The sequence below is a fragment of the Rhinolophus ferrumequinum genome (genome assembly GCF_004115265.2).
Source record: "Rhinolophus ferrumequinum isolate MPI-CBG mRhiFer1 chromosome 3 unlocalized genomic scaffold, mRhiFer1_v1.p scaffold_36_arrow_ctg1_4, whole genome shotgun sequence".
In the NCBI taxonomy this organism is placed as follows: domain Eukaryota; kingdom Metazoa; phylum Chordata; class Mammalia; order Chiroptera; family Rhinolophidae; genus Rhinolophus; species Rhinolophus ferrumequinum.
Window position 1 is genome coordinate 389888 of NW_022680354.1, and position 14310 is coordinate 404197.

The 14310-nt window shown below is 51.2% G+C and overlaps 1 protein-coding gene across 1 annotated transcript in view; it reads right to left on the reverse strand.

Annotated features, from left to right (window-relative positions):
• LOC117019064 (cAMP and cAMP-inhibited cGMP 3',5'-cyclic phosphodiesterase 10A) overlaps positions 1-8381 on the reverse strand; it is a gene marked incomplete at its 3' end in the record, with an annotated part of 390928 nt that extends 382547 nt beyond the window's left edge. The window contains 1 exon segment of the mRNA XM_033100431.1: positions 8102-8381. Coding sequence (XP_032956322.1) covers positions 8102-8210 — 109 coding nt within the window.
• Between the last annotated feature and the right edge of the window lie 5929 nt (positions 8382-14310).

Consider the following 14310-nt stretch of genomic DNA (forward strand, 5'->3'; position numbering starts at 1 on the left):
TACAAGAGGACCAAACACACACACACACACACACACACACACACACACACGTGCATCATTAAATAATACCTGCCCATTCTGCTGGATTCAGTCGGACACCCTTTTCCTCCCCCTTTCCTCTCCTCCTCCCGCTCTCTCCTCTTCCTCCTCTCTATCCCTTCCCCTCTTGTCCCTCTTCCTCTCCTCCCCTCCCCCTGATCGTCTCCCCCATTCCATTCAGCTTTTGGAAATATGGTTAGGATTCACAAACAATAAATTTCATGACTCACAAATAGACTGCGAGCCACAATTTGAGAGCATGCCAAAACATCATGGAATTGAGGTCTCTAAGGATTCCCACATGTGTTTTGTGAGTGAAAGATAAGGCTATTGAAGTTAGTTGAAGTTGACTAAGGAATGCATTACATTAACAAAAGCCTGAAGTCTGGGGGGGAAAAAAACAACTAACATTCTGAAGAAACATCCGACAGTTAGTTCATGGAACTCTAAAGACCTGCGTGGTGACTAAGGGGGCCCCTGGGCACATAAACAGATGAGCAGCCTTGTGAGTCCAAGACGACCCTCCAAGGCTGGGTGAGGACAGATTTTCACAGCAACATCCACAGACGTGAGGACGGGCTGGGCGTCGCGAGGGTTAGTTTACAAATACAGCGTCTTTCTCCTCCTTCATGCATACACCTGGACAGGTGATAACTTATGATTCTAATGACCGCAAGAACGTGTATGGAATGAACCCGGCTTCTGCAGAATCTTCCACGCCAATGAGAGAAATCAGGATCCAAAAACAGACCTGGACTCTTCAAAAACGTCAACATCACGGAACTTTTCTAGATTAAAGAAATGTGACAACTCAACGTCACCTGTGATTCTTGATTGGCTCCTAAGTTAAGGGGGAAAAGCAGGCTATTATTGGGGAAATTTGAATATGTGCTCACACTAGATAAAATTTTATGCGTTAAATATTCTCCGTGTGGCTATTGGACTGTGGTCGTCCAGGAGAACGCCTTGCTCTTTGAAAATAAATCTGCAGTATCTACAGCATTATGTCTACAGAAAGCTCTCACATGGTTCAGCCAAAAACAATAATGTCTGTGAAAGAGAGAAGAGGGGGCAGAGGAGACAGTGTCGTCAAACATTAGTCGTCACTGCTGAGCGTGAGACGGGCCTCCTACCCAGATCTGGTTCAAATGTCCAGACTGGTGATGCCACACACACCTACGGGTAAGAAAATGTACTGCTCACATACGAGGCAAACGGCCAACATGTCGGAAAATGGCTCGAGAGCCAGTGGGTGTGGGCATCGCTCTGGTTACAAGGTGGGCTGGGTGACGGTTCCTGTGTAGGGTCGTGGCTTCTGTGGATTGAGCTTTCACTGTCACCGAGGGAAGGACCATGTGGGCTGTCTTATCACCTGGCCCAGAGGTGCGGCAGAGCAGGGAGCTGGGAGGTAGAATTCTTACACTGAACACAGGCCAACATCAGAAATGGAGTTAAACTCCATATTAAAATGTTACCGTTGGTAAATTTAGGTGAAGAGTATAACAGCATGCATTGTCCAAATCCTGCAAATTTGTGTAGATGTGACACTTAAAAATAAATTAAGTGGGAGAAGAAGAGAATGTGTTTCTCCTTTTCTCTCACACATTCATACCAGGCAAATTTAGTCCTAGGGAAACGATTTGTATAAATATGTAAGGCTGTGCTTCAATCACCTGTGTGTGCCCAATCTCAGAGCCACTTTTCTTTATGAATGAAAAACGTCTACCGCTCAGTGTAAACATTCTTGTTTATCTCTAGCCATTTACAAGTGGAATTCTCATAGTCACTAGTAAATAGAATTCTCAATACTTCAAGTTGCCTCGGTTACAGCAACATTCATCATTTCATTCAACAAGAAATTATTGCATGCCTACTGTATACCAGGCACTGTTCTGGGGGCGGGAACAATGCAGTGAACAAAAACTCCGGTTATCAGTTCTAGATGAAAGCCGATGTAAACACACCACTTAAGACACTCCCCCCTGCCCTTGGTCAGTTTATATTCTGATGACAATATTTTGGGATCTCTAAGTATACAAAACGTATAGAAGTTACAAAACCCAGACTTACCATTGCAGTTATGTGAGAATTCACGAGCAATACCTATACCGATTGTAGTGTGCGTGCCCCAGCCCAGAAAGTGTGTTAGTCTCCTGTGGTAACATAATACCCATTTGCACAAAACACAATTCTGTGTCTGTTATTATATATTTGTGTATTCTACGGCAAAATCACAAGCCTGTACCTGTTTACAATAACAGGACAGAACCCAACACTGCTCTCCACGGCTACTTCCAGCTGAGAGCCGGAGAAGAAAAAGTCCCATATCCTGAAATCCATCAGAGCTACACCTACCGCTGCCTCAATGTCCACCATCCATCCCACTGTGGGGAGGAGTGTGCCTATGTTTGCCCCAAACTCCAGTTTGGGGTCCCCAAAGTGTGGTGTCCATACTGATAGCAGCTCCAACTGCAGAAGGAAATGGGGGCAGGTGTGTGCAAATAAGACTTCGGTAGGGTTTCAGTTGTCACCTCTTTGACGTGACTCCTATCTCTAGGAATCTACCAACATATAAATCATATGTGTGTTCAAAAACGCTTGCAGTTGCTTATTACAGTATTATTTATCAACACAAAACACTAGGAACTTAAGCAAAATTCAATAGGCATTAAATCAATCACGTTACAGTGTACCATGGAATAGTATACAGACAATAAAAATAAAGCAATTCTCCATATGCTGACAAGTCTCCAAGATATGCGAGTAGGTAAGTGAATAAAAAGGTACACGGAGAAAGTGTGTAGAGGATGCTGGTGTTTGTATAAAAAAGTAACATTATATATGAAACCCTGTATGTGGAGAGAATATTTCTGCTTGGGGACATAAGAACCTTGTGACATTGGTGACCTTTGGGAAAGGTGAGTGGGGTTAAAGGAGAACATATTATATGTCTTTTCTGTATATCGTCTTGTGATATTTGACTGTTTTTACTGTGTATGTATGTGTGTATACAGTAATATATGTGTGTATATGCATATATATATACGTATATAATACGATGATATTGATCATTGTGATTGCTTTCTTGTATTCATCAAGGAAGAAAAGAGAAAGTCAAAGAGCTCTTAACAAGAATTCCAGGTCACAGTTGAGCAGTTCTTTTACTAAAAACACTCCTCTAGCTAACAAGGTGGAGATAATTTCTGCTTATCTGAGAAGCAAAGGTTCCATTTGCATTATTTAATCCCGCCATGGAAGCACTAAGAGGAAGCTTGTACCTAGCTCTCTCCTCTGTTGATTTGCAACCCTGTTTATCCACTAGAGGGAAGGCATGTGTTTGTGGGGAGCAGGGAGAGGGTTGGAGCCGCTGCTAACTTGTAGATCAAAAAAAAAGGTGCCCGAGGTTACCCCCCCCCCCACCATGCTCAGAGCTGCTGAGGGTTCTAGAAAAAAAGCATCCTGCAGCCACCTTGCCTTTTCAAAATGTGTCTCCCCACCCTTTCAGGTTAATAAGAACTGTCCTTCGTCTACTTACTTTGTGAGCTACCATTTAGTTTGGAGTCTAGTTATGGTTTACCCATTTCTTCATGCAATCACTATCAAAGTCTTAGAAATTTGACCATCCAGGTCAAATTGACCATTAATTCAACCTTCTAATGTTACAGATGAGGAAACAGACAATGGAGCGCCTGTCTTTTAGACACAGGCAACTTCATTTCTGGTCCAGGTGTGAGGACTGATCCCCTGAGTCTACTCTGCATTCTTAGACTTCTGTCACCCCAAAGTCTCCTCTCTCCTCCACCATCCTTGCTGCACTGCATGGCGATGGCCTTTCTGGTGGAAGCCAGAGAAGCTGACCTGAGACCTAGAACATATCTGAACTACAAGTCTCTTTACCGTCAAACTTCTGTGGGACGTGTGCTGGTGAGATTGTTTTCTTTAACATCAATTTCTCCCAGGGGTCATGCTTACTCTTTTATATTAATAATTATAAATCACCCTTTAAGAGACCTTTTCATAATCATCTTTAAAAATATTCTTTTTTAGAAAATTAATCTGTTAGGAAAAACTTTGTCCCCCCGGCTATAGGTGGTCACGCAGATGTAGGTCATGTCACAATATGGGTACTCACCTTGAGTTTTAGAGGCATGGTGCTGATCCTGCTTCCTCTGCCCCCAGAGCCAATGACCTGTTAATAATACAAGGAAGCCACAAAACCCAGATGCCACTGTGGTGTCAAAGAGGTCCCGGTCATAGGAAACCACACTTTCTTCGACAAAGGATTAGCTACCTTAGACGATTTCACTGCGGCTCAAGAAACTTGAGGAATGTGAACTATGAGTAGGTCACAGGTCCCTGTTCAAACCCCCCCCAGGTCCCCTCAGCTCAGAGACCCCCTTTACCTGACTTTAAACCCTATAGTGGCAGGAACCCAGGAAACTGGGCTAGATGGGATCATAACTAATTTCATCAAAAATAGAAACAATTTAGTTTTAAAATACTCATGAGATTAATTGAATGTAATAATAAGAAATTGACATTGCTTTACATGCAAAAATCATCTTAAAAGAAATGAGAGTTAAAACTAGAAGACAAAACAATATAGGACAATTAGGGGAGGGAAAGGGGGAGGATAGAGATGGATTTCTGAGAACCTATGGGGCCCCAGAGAATAGGTTTCTAACTAGAGTGTAACTGTGGGAAAACAGAGTTTAATGTTACAATGTGTAGAGTAACTAATGAAGTATCTTGTGATTAAACCAAAATTTCTAAGTAAATAATTCCTTGAAAAGAGATGTATATGAAGAGAATGTGAAGAGAAGGACAAAACAGAAGAATCTTCTTATGGGATAAGATCAAAAACTATAATTATTTAGTGTTTTCATCAAAGACTCTTTCCGTACATTCTGCGCCATACCCATCATCTTCACAGCCAGCGCCACAGTCTAACACACGCATATCAAAGTTCAAAGCAATGAAGAAAAGGAGAAGCAAAGCAAAACCGAGACTGCATCTGGCAGTATCCATTTGCACACCAAATTTCTCTAAGTTGTGAAGACAAAATCTCCTAAGTTTAGCATGTTATGCAAATATCTTCCATCAGTACAGTCTGACTATGTGTAAGACACAGAGCCAGCTGGGGCCCACGAGAGGACCACACTCTGACTACGATTTTATACACACACACACACACACACACACACACACGTCAAATAACATCAAAGGGCATCCAAAGAAATGTTCCGCCAAAGCTAGGATGGCCCACTGTGTTTTCCTCTTTGCCCAGCTAGACAAAGTAAGATAGAGCCATTATGGTCAGGGAGAAACCCTAAGCCATGCATGTGTGTTCACAACAACCCATTTAAGACCTTACCTCCGTCCCCACAAGGAACGTCTTGAAGAGAAACTCTTAATGAGACAGGAGTCATCACAGCACAATAACCAGGAAATATCCACCTGGAACCGGAAGGGAGCACCTCCCAGCTGTGACTGGGGAAATCTGTGCACCTTGGCATAGACTGGCTGTGGGTGACGGCAGGACAGTGGGTTATTGTTCTTATGTTCAAAGTTTCCACCACACTCTCTCCAGGCAGCCTGCAGCTATTTAAAACTTTAGATCAAGCCAACCTGCTGACAGACTGTCTTAAAATCAATGACTATCACTGAAGCTTAATTTCCAAGTGCCTTAATTGAATACACGCTACAATGTACTTTCAACGGTTGCAATTAATAAACACATCGGTTTTCCAAGTTGTTGGAACAACAAAAGAAGCCCTTTCTGATATTGGAGGTCAGCAGCAAGACTGATGGAAATATATTCCTCTCTTCTTCAATGTGTATTGTCAAGTTTGGTTGAGAGGCCCAAAGGAAAAACAACAGTACCGAGGTGGAGGGTGGGGTGGGGGTCCAGTCCCTCTTACGTTTCCGAGCACATGCCGACCCCCTGTCCCTCAGCATCTCCTGTTGTCAAAGTGTGCACAGCCAGGATTCCACCATATACACAGCGCTGTGTTTCCACCACTTCAAAAATGGGCCAGGGCCACCATTTCCCAAAGAAATAGAGCCACAATCATATGGCAGTTGAGCGTTCCCACACTTAATGGTTTCTACAGTTACATATTCACAGGCAATTATCAAGTAGCATTTTTATTTGCCAAATACAAAGGATACAGTAAAATCATTAGACATTTTCAAGCTCTGAAACAAAACCAATTTGCACAAGAAATCATTTCAAAACTATGATCATCTCTGAGTAATATGGATGTAGGTACTGACTGTTGCCTAGTCTGACTTGCAAAAAATTCTCGGGTGGGTCCTATCACACTCGGGAGTGTGGGAATAATTAGCTACTGTTAGGACAAGACCTCCATAGCATAGCTTTTGAAATTCTCATACCACACATTTCCACAAAAAAAGATGAGAAATGTTTGTTAAAATACAATTTTTATAAATGGCAGCCATGCATTCATTAATTATTAAGAGGGCGTAAGTGTATGCAGGTGGTTATTTATCATGACGATGTCAGTTCCCATAGACGTCACCAGATGTGTAACCAAAAGGACATGGTATGTACCTTGTGAGTAACCCTCACGTCAAAGCCCAACACTGAGCACAGAGCTGACGAATTTGTCAGACACTCATGGTCATATGCAATTATCCGACCATTCGGATAAACTCATTTGCAATACTTGAATTTCTTACCAAATGTCATTTTTCCAGTAAGATTAATTTAAGAAATGCACTGACTTGTGCCCTAAGATCATAACTCAGCAAAGACAGTCAAAGCATGGGCAGTCACTAAGATACAGCCTCTTCTGAGGTAAGCAAGCATCACTGTGCTCTGATGTCTGATAAATCCAAAATGCACTGTCCAAGAATGGCCAAAACCGAGCCTTCGCTTTAAAAGGCACACGAGCCAAGCAGAAGGCTCCGAGTGGACCCAGAGATTCATGTTGAATGTGCAGGAAGGACTTCATGTTTCTTATGACGTCAATAGAGAAGGGCCGTGGCCTCCATGATGGAGCCACACGCCCATGTCCCCTGGTGCCCTGCTGGGACCTGCACCTGCCACCCACCGAGACCAGAAAGGACAGCCCTCACGCAAAACCACTCTGCCTGCCGGGGCTCAGGTCGCCGCCCCACTTGTCCCTTCACCTCCTCTTCCACAGCTTAACCAACAACAAAACATTGGCCTCTGGTTCATTTTTCCTTTGTATTTGAACTACAGCCCAGAAAAGGCTTGACTGGTTCATTTGGGCCTAGTTTTCACCAAATCCAAAAATGCTTTCAGCAAAATAAAAGGTGTCTGCTCGGGCTTCTTTTCTGTGGAAATCAGATACCCAAGCATGGCTTTTGTTTCCATAGGAGCTTTTCCATCTTCACTTTGTCATTGGCATTTTCTAGGCAAAGGAGTACCCACCTACTTTTACCACATCCCTCCTTGCAATCATAGCACATCTCCAAATCTGCTTTGAGCCTCACCTCCAACTTCAGGAGGATGCAAAGGGAAGGATTCAACATGACGCAACCCTGCAGGTCCCTGGGCTGGAGAAGCCTGGGGGAAGGCAGCATCCCTCCCTGCAGTCCCTCGCCAGCCAGCCACGAACACTAGGGGGACAGCTCCAGCACCCCACCCTCCAGACACAGGTGTCCTGCACACAGACGTCAGTCCAGGCTGCATACCCACAGGGCGGTCTGTCACCCCAGTGCACAGGACAAGAAGGCAGGCAGAGGACGGGCACTGGTCAGCAGGCTGGGCGCCCACTTCTTGGCCTCTTCCTGCCTCCTCTCCCACCCCACCCCACCCTGTCTTTCTCCCCATAGCACTTCCAATGCACCCATATCTAGGTCTCCAGCATCAGCCTAATCAGCTCCTTCCCACCCCACCCCCAATTTCCTGAAGACACATGTAAAATCCCATTTGTGGGGGAAAGAAGTCTACCCAAGTTGCCTTGACATAGGGAGCTGTGACGGAGGTGGGCTGGAGCATTCCTGCAGAGCAGCTCTCAACTCCCAATGCTCCCCTGCCCGGCCGCTCCTCCAGTTCCACCCCTCCCCCTACCTGGCTCCTCGCGGCCGCGGCCCCCAGACCAGGCAGAGGGTTCCTCCTCTGGGAGCGGGGACTGTCCTCCACCTCCTCCACCCTCCAGGGCTTTGCGTTTCTTCGACATCTCTGCCCAGGGCTGGGGCTTGGGGTTTCTTTTCCCCACCCCAGCCCTCCCCCCTCGGAGAGGAGAGTGAAGGTGGGGTTAGGTGGAAGGGAGAGGGAGACAGAGGAAAGGGGTGGGGAGGAGAGAACAGGGAGGGAATGAATGGAAGGGGGTTGCTGCTTCGAGGGGAAGGCACTTTGGAGAGGCAGGAGGAGGCAGGGCCGGCGGGCGCAGGGATCCTACACTGAGTTCGTCAGCGCAGCCCTCCGTCTAGGGGGTTTGCCTGCTCTCGCTCGCTCTCCCTCTCTCTCCTTCCTCCTTCCTCTTTCTCTTTCCTCTCGAAGGGTGTCAGCTGAGAGGGAAGGAGAGAGCAAACACCAGACAGGAGAGGCTCGGTGGGCCGCTCACTGATTTCTTTCTAATTTGGGAGGGGTGGGTGGGGTGCTATATATTTGGACCCCTGGGCTCTCTGTTTACGAAGAAGTGATGTCTTGGGGGGGGGCAGTGTTTGTGGTGTTTGTGGGGGGTGTTCAGTGGATTGCAGAGGAAACTGGGTAGAATGGAGAAAATAAAACGCTGCAGGATGCAAGGTAGTGATGCCTTCAGGTGCTAGGGACACCGGACCCCTCCTCCCCTATGACATCATTGGGGCTTCTGCAAAGGGGGCTAGGGAGGTGGCGGTGGGGGGAATGGAGCAGAGCGGCAGCAAAGGGGGTGGGGGCGGCGGGAGGGGAGACCTTGTCCCCATTCAGGACTAGGAGGGAAGCTGAGCCAGGAGTGAGGAAGGTGCAGGGCACACCGGCCCTTCTCCTGACTGCCTCAGGAGGCACCTGCCCGTCTGGCGTCACCGCGGCTGCGGTTTGCAGCTGGAGGGCCGCCTGCGCAGGGAAGCCGGAGCTGGCGAACTCGGCGCAGGCAGTAGGCGGGAGGCAATCACTCCGGCGCTGGGGCGGCCGCAGCCTCTCTCACCTCCTCCACCCTTTGCGTTTTCTTGCTTCATAAACTCAGGTTTCATCTTTCCCACTTCCACTCATCACCCCTCCTCCAAAACAGTCGTGTCCCCAAACCGCGCGCGCGCGCACACACACACACACACACACACACACACACATTTTCTTATTGCCAAAAAGGACGGGTGGGGCTTTTTTTTAAGTAGGATAAAGGTTGAAATTAAGTTTTGCTGGACTTTCAAGGGTTAAATAATAGGTAAAAAGAACTATCAACTTACCGCCAAAGTATGCTGACACGCACAGCTGCTCCCCGCTTCACTCAAGTTCATACATTGAAAAAGAGAGACGGGTGGGGGAAAGGCCAGCCCGCCCGGAGCGCGGTGGGTCCAGGGCTCCATCCGGAACTGCGCAAAACTAGTTGCCCAGGAGGCCGGTGGCCCGAGTTCGGGACCTCTCCTAGGATGCTCGCTTCTGCTCGGCTCAGCAGCAGGCATATTCCAAAGACAGCGGGCACTCTGGGTTTCGCATCGATCTTCTCGGAGAAGGGGAGACAACTCTAAACGGTGTGGGGCACTCCTCTTTCCCTCCTTTCCATCTGGGGGTCTCAAGGAAAGCCGCGCTGAGCGCTCTGGGAGCTCATGAATTCCAGGCCATTTCAGCTCGTCCTCCCTGCAGCCGCAACTTTGGACCCGCACAGCTATAGATCATGAGTGCGAGTGTGCGCGCGTGTGTGTGCCCCGTGCGCGCGCGTGTGCCAGGATATGTGCCCGCGCGCACTGGGCATCGGCTGCATGTGCTCTCAGGCACGGCTCTCCCTGGCTGCCTGGAACTTGGAGAGTTTTCCTTTAAGCCGGCACTGCTGCCCGGACACCCCCCGCGTCCAACAGGAGGCGATGACGTCCGTAGCCTCGTTGCCAGACAGTCCCCGGGCTGCCGCTGCCGCTCATTGACAGAAGCTGGCGCTCCGACGTCAGCAGCCGGACCTTTGGCAAGGCTGCTCCCGCGGAGACGGCTCCCACCCCCGCACCTGCCAGCCGGCCCACGGGGGTGGGGGGTAATGAAATCAAAGGCACGGGAAGGGGGCTGGGGAGGCGCTGACGCGGGGTTGCGGGGGGAGGAGGGGTCCGATCTGCCCTCTTTGTCCTGGAGCTCCCGAGTATATAAATAGTGCTGTCTCCAGCCAGACTTTCACCCCCAGCTCACACCCCCGCAGGGCCCCCGCCCCTGCCCCCGTCACTTGGAGTCGCCCTCGCGCCGCGGGGAGGGCGTTGGGGAGGGGGCGGGGAAGCAGGGAGTGGACAGACGCTGCTTCGCTTCCCTCTTCCCATTCATAGATTCAGTTGGAGTCTTAGGGCTGCCGCTCGGCTCCTGAGTCGCTGTGAATGGATTGATGCCCGCGCGCGGGGACCACCAGGTCCTCAGGGATGTCTCCCGCGCGGGGGGAGGGGGGCGCTCCTTCCACGCGGAGACACGCACCCTCACCTCCGTGAGCGTGGCAGGACCCTAAACGACAACCCTTAGGGGAACAGGGGCCTGCCCTCTCCTGCCTCTCCACCCCCAGGGTCTTTTCAGCCCCTGAAATGCCAGAACGCAAAACCCAGCGAGACTCGAGCTGGGCTCAGTCCCCACACCGCGGAGAGCCAGACCCGGACTGGACCAGAGCCCGTCTGCCGCCTGGATCGTAGCAACAGAGAGGGGGCGGCCACGTGGCGCGGGGCAGTGGCTGGGGCCCAGAGTGTCGCCTCCCTCTGTGCACAGCTGGCTGCCTGAGCCCACTGCGCCCTCAGCTCCCGAGCCCCCAGGGGTGCAGCGGCCCCTGGGAGATGGGGCAGTGCCGGGGTTTCAGGGGACCGCAGGGCGGGTTCCCCATTGGGTGGGCTCCCCACTGGGCGGTTCACCACCACTCGAGCCCAGTCGCCAGGAATGCGTGGGCGCTAATCCCCGGCGCACTGCTGCCGGGAGTGTCAGGATGGCAAGGCCCACGCGGGACCCTGAGTAGCGCTAGACGCCCCCGGCTGGGCACTGACCGGGCTTCTGGCCCAGGACCCCAAAGTGTTGAGTTCTGAGGCGCTCCATACATCTCAGGAGCTTACTAAACGCAGATCAAGGCGTCCTTGGTAGGCAGGGCACAAATGTGGCAGAGGTGACACAGAAAAAGCCTTTGCTGGGTCTGGGTTACTGCACACGCCCAGCAGCGTGGTGGCAAACTGCACTGAGCCCTTCAGAGCTGGCTTTGGCCCAGGCTGTAGTGCAGGCTGTGAAAAGCTGCCCACTCCCCTGGCCTTGGTCCCCACTCCTGCTTCATAAAAGGCCACCCTTCCACTTGGGTGCTGGAGCCCAGCTCCTCTGCTAGTAGAGGAAATGGCTTCACAGTTGCCTTCATATTCCCTGGAAACTCATCTACTGGGTCCTTCCCAACACACACACACACACACACACACACACACACACACACACACACTGCCATCTCCCAGGTGGACAAAGGAAAAATAAAACCACTCCTGACCCCATGTGCTCCCTCCACCGAGTCCCAGCCTCCCCCCTTCCCTTTACAACAGACAGCGCACAGCAGCGCCCTAGACCTTGTCTCTGCTTACTGCCCTGTCCCGCTGGCTCTTGAGCCCACTCCAATGAGACCATCTCGGCTGCTCACCCACACCCCCTCACCCAGGCCACTGTCACCGTCCACTCACACCACATGGCAACTCTGAGTCCTCATCTCCTTGACGTGCCACCTGCCTGGGGCAGAGTTCAGGGTTCCGTCTTCCTATACACATGCCGTTTGCTTGGCTTTCGACCACCACCTGCCCAGGTATTCACCCCACCTCTGGCCATGCCCTCTGGGCCATGCCACATCGCCCCAGCTTCGTGGTGCTGGAGTCCCAGGACAGAGCCCACGACCCCTTCTCTTCTCTCACCACCTGCCCCTCGGTGGTCTCGCTCAGCCTCCTGGTTTCAAGCCTTACGTGGATACTGGAGACTTTTGTTTGTGTTTGTATTTAATGTTTGTATTTAGCTCAGACCTCTCCCCTGAACGCTGGAATCTCATGCCTGTCCAGCACCTCCTCCTGGATGTGGAGCGGCACCAGGAGCTTAACATGACTGTAACTGGATTCTGATTCACCCTCACCCTGAACCTGCCCTTCCCGCGGGTTTTCCCACCTCAGTAAGTGAATATCCCATCCTCTCTGCTACCCTTGGGCCCAAAACCTTGGAGAAACGGTGACTCCTCCTTTCTTCATCCCCACATTCCATCTGTCAGCAAACTCTGTCCCCTCTACCTTTAAATATGTCCAGGCTACGAGTGGCTGTCACCACCCCTCCCGCTGGGCTGTGGCTCTGCCCAGGCCCCCTCACGCCGTCCTCCCCAGGGCAGTCAGGGCAGTCCAGTGCAAATGCCAGCCCAAGGCTCTCCTCCAGAGGCTTTCCAACACCCGGGGAAAAGCCAGAGTCCTCACCGACCAGCCCTGTGGCCTCTCGGGCTTTGTCCCTCTTCCCGCTCCGCGTCCCCAGCCCCACCGTCCTTCCCAGAGCCCACGCAGAGCTTCCTGCCTGCTGAGCCCTCTCTAGACTCTTCTGCGCAGCCCGGCTCCATTCTCTCCCTCCTCTTGTCTTGATTTGGTGGTCTGGTCGGAGAAGCTCCACATACTTCCTACCCCTGCCCTGCTTTGTCTTCCTCTTTGCTCTACTTGGGGTTCACATATTTGTCTTGTTTCCTCTATGTCCCACTAAAATGCTGGCTGCCTGATGACAAGCATTTTGGCCTTTGTTTGGAAACTAGACTCGGCCTCAGGAGCCCCTCGCTCACCACACATCCCGGAGACACTTGATTTCTTTGTTCTCAAAGAGAAGAAGGTGAGCTTGGAGGCGGCGGGGGACTTTCCTCTGCCACCGTGGCCCCCCAAATAAAATCCTGTATGGTCGTATGTGAGCCCCTGCCCCGAGACCCTCTTAGGGCTCTGGGTGACTTCTGGGGAACGCAGCGCATGTGTCACCCCCACCCCGACACGCTCTCCCCTTCAATGGCTTCCTTGTGCCCCCCCCCCTTCTCCTCCGTTTGTTGCCCTTTCCTTTCCCGCTCAAGCCCTAAGCCTGCCGTGGGGGCCCAGGCTCGGGCATGGCCACCTTGCAGGGCCCCAGCTGCCCTGTGTCCTCAGCGTGCCACGCTCCTTTCTTCAGTTCTGTTCAGGGTGTTCACGTCCCTTCTCTTTCCTGGAACTTTCCAACGTCCAATCTATGGGTCACACATTTCATTCATTCAGCAACCACTGAGTCCTGGGGACTCCCCACAATGCTTCGTGATCCAGAACCTGTGGTGGGAGTCAGGGGATGCAGGCCTCAGAAGAGGCCCTGGGCTCCGTGCCGTGCTGAGGGCGGTGAGGGAACAACCTGGAAGAGGGGAGGTGGGCCGAGAAGACGTCTGGGCAGCACAGCCCAGGCCGGCTTGAGCAGGCGGGCAGGAGCCCCACAGTGGGCTGGGTGCACGGCCCAGAGGCCAGAGAGAGTGGAAGCTTGGGACCTGGGTGCTCCAGTGTCAGGCCGGAGGGTGAACAGATGATGAAAGACCTTGAAGGGTTTTCAGAAGATTAATGGTGTTCTGCATGTTTTAACAGAAGGCTGGTGAGCAGATCAGGGGAGGTGAGAGCAGAGGTGGGGAGCCGCTAAGACAGGCTGTTGTAGGGTAGGAGGTGAAGCAAGGAGGAGCGCATGCTGTGTGTGACAGGATGTAGGAGGTGAGGAAGATGGAAATAGCTCCAGAATGCATGAGCGGTTGCTCCTAGTGGGATCTGAAGATAAATCAAACTTTGTTGAGGATTGCAGGGTGATGGACATCCAGGAGGCACAGGCTGGCGCCACTCAGGTGGGGTGATCGTCACAGTCGGGGGCCGCCATCCACCTTGCACGCCTGGAAACTCCACGTTAAGGACCCAACCTGAGCACCTCGGGGTGGGGGGAGCTTAGATGAAGACTCACGAGAGACTGATGTATAAGCCAGCGCCACGTGTTCATTTCCAGTGGGGCCAAGTGTTTGTGGGGGCTGGGGTTCTGTACCCCTGTATTGGGGCCACCGGGTCCCATATTGGGTAAGGAACACATCGAATGACAGAGCATCATACGGCCTTAGAGGACTGCTCGTCTGGGCTATGGGAGGGGTGATGGGTGACTCCACA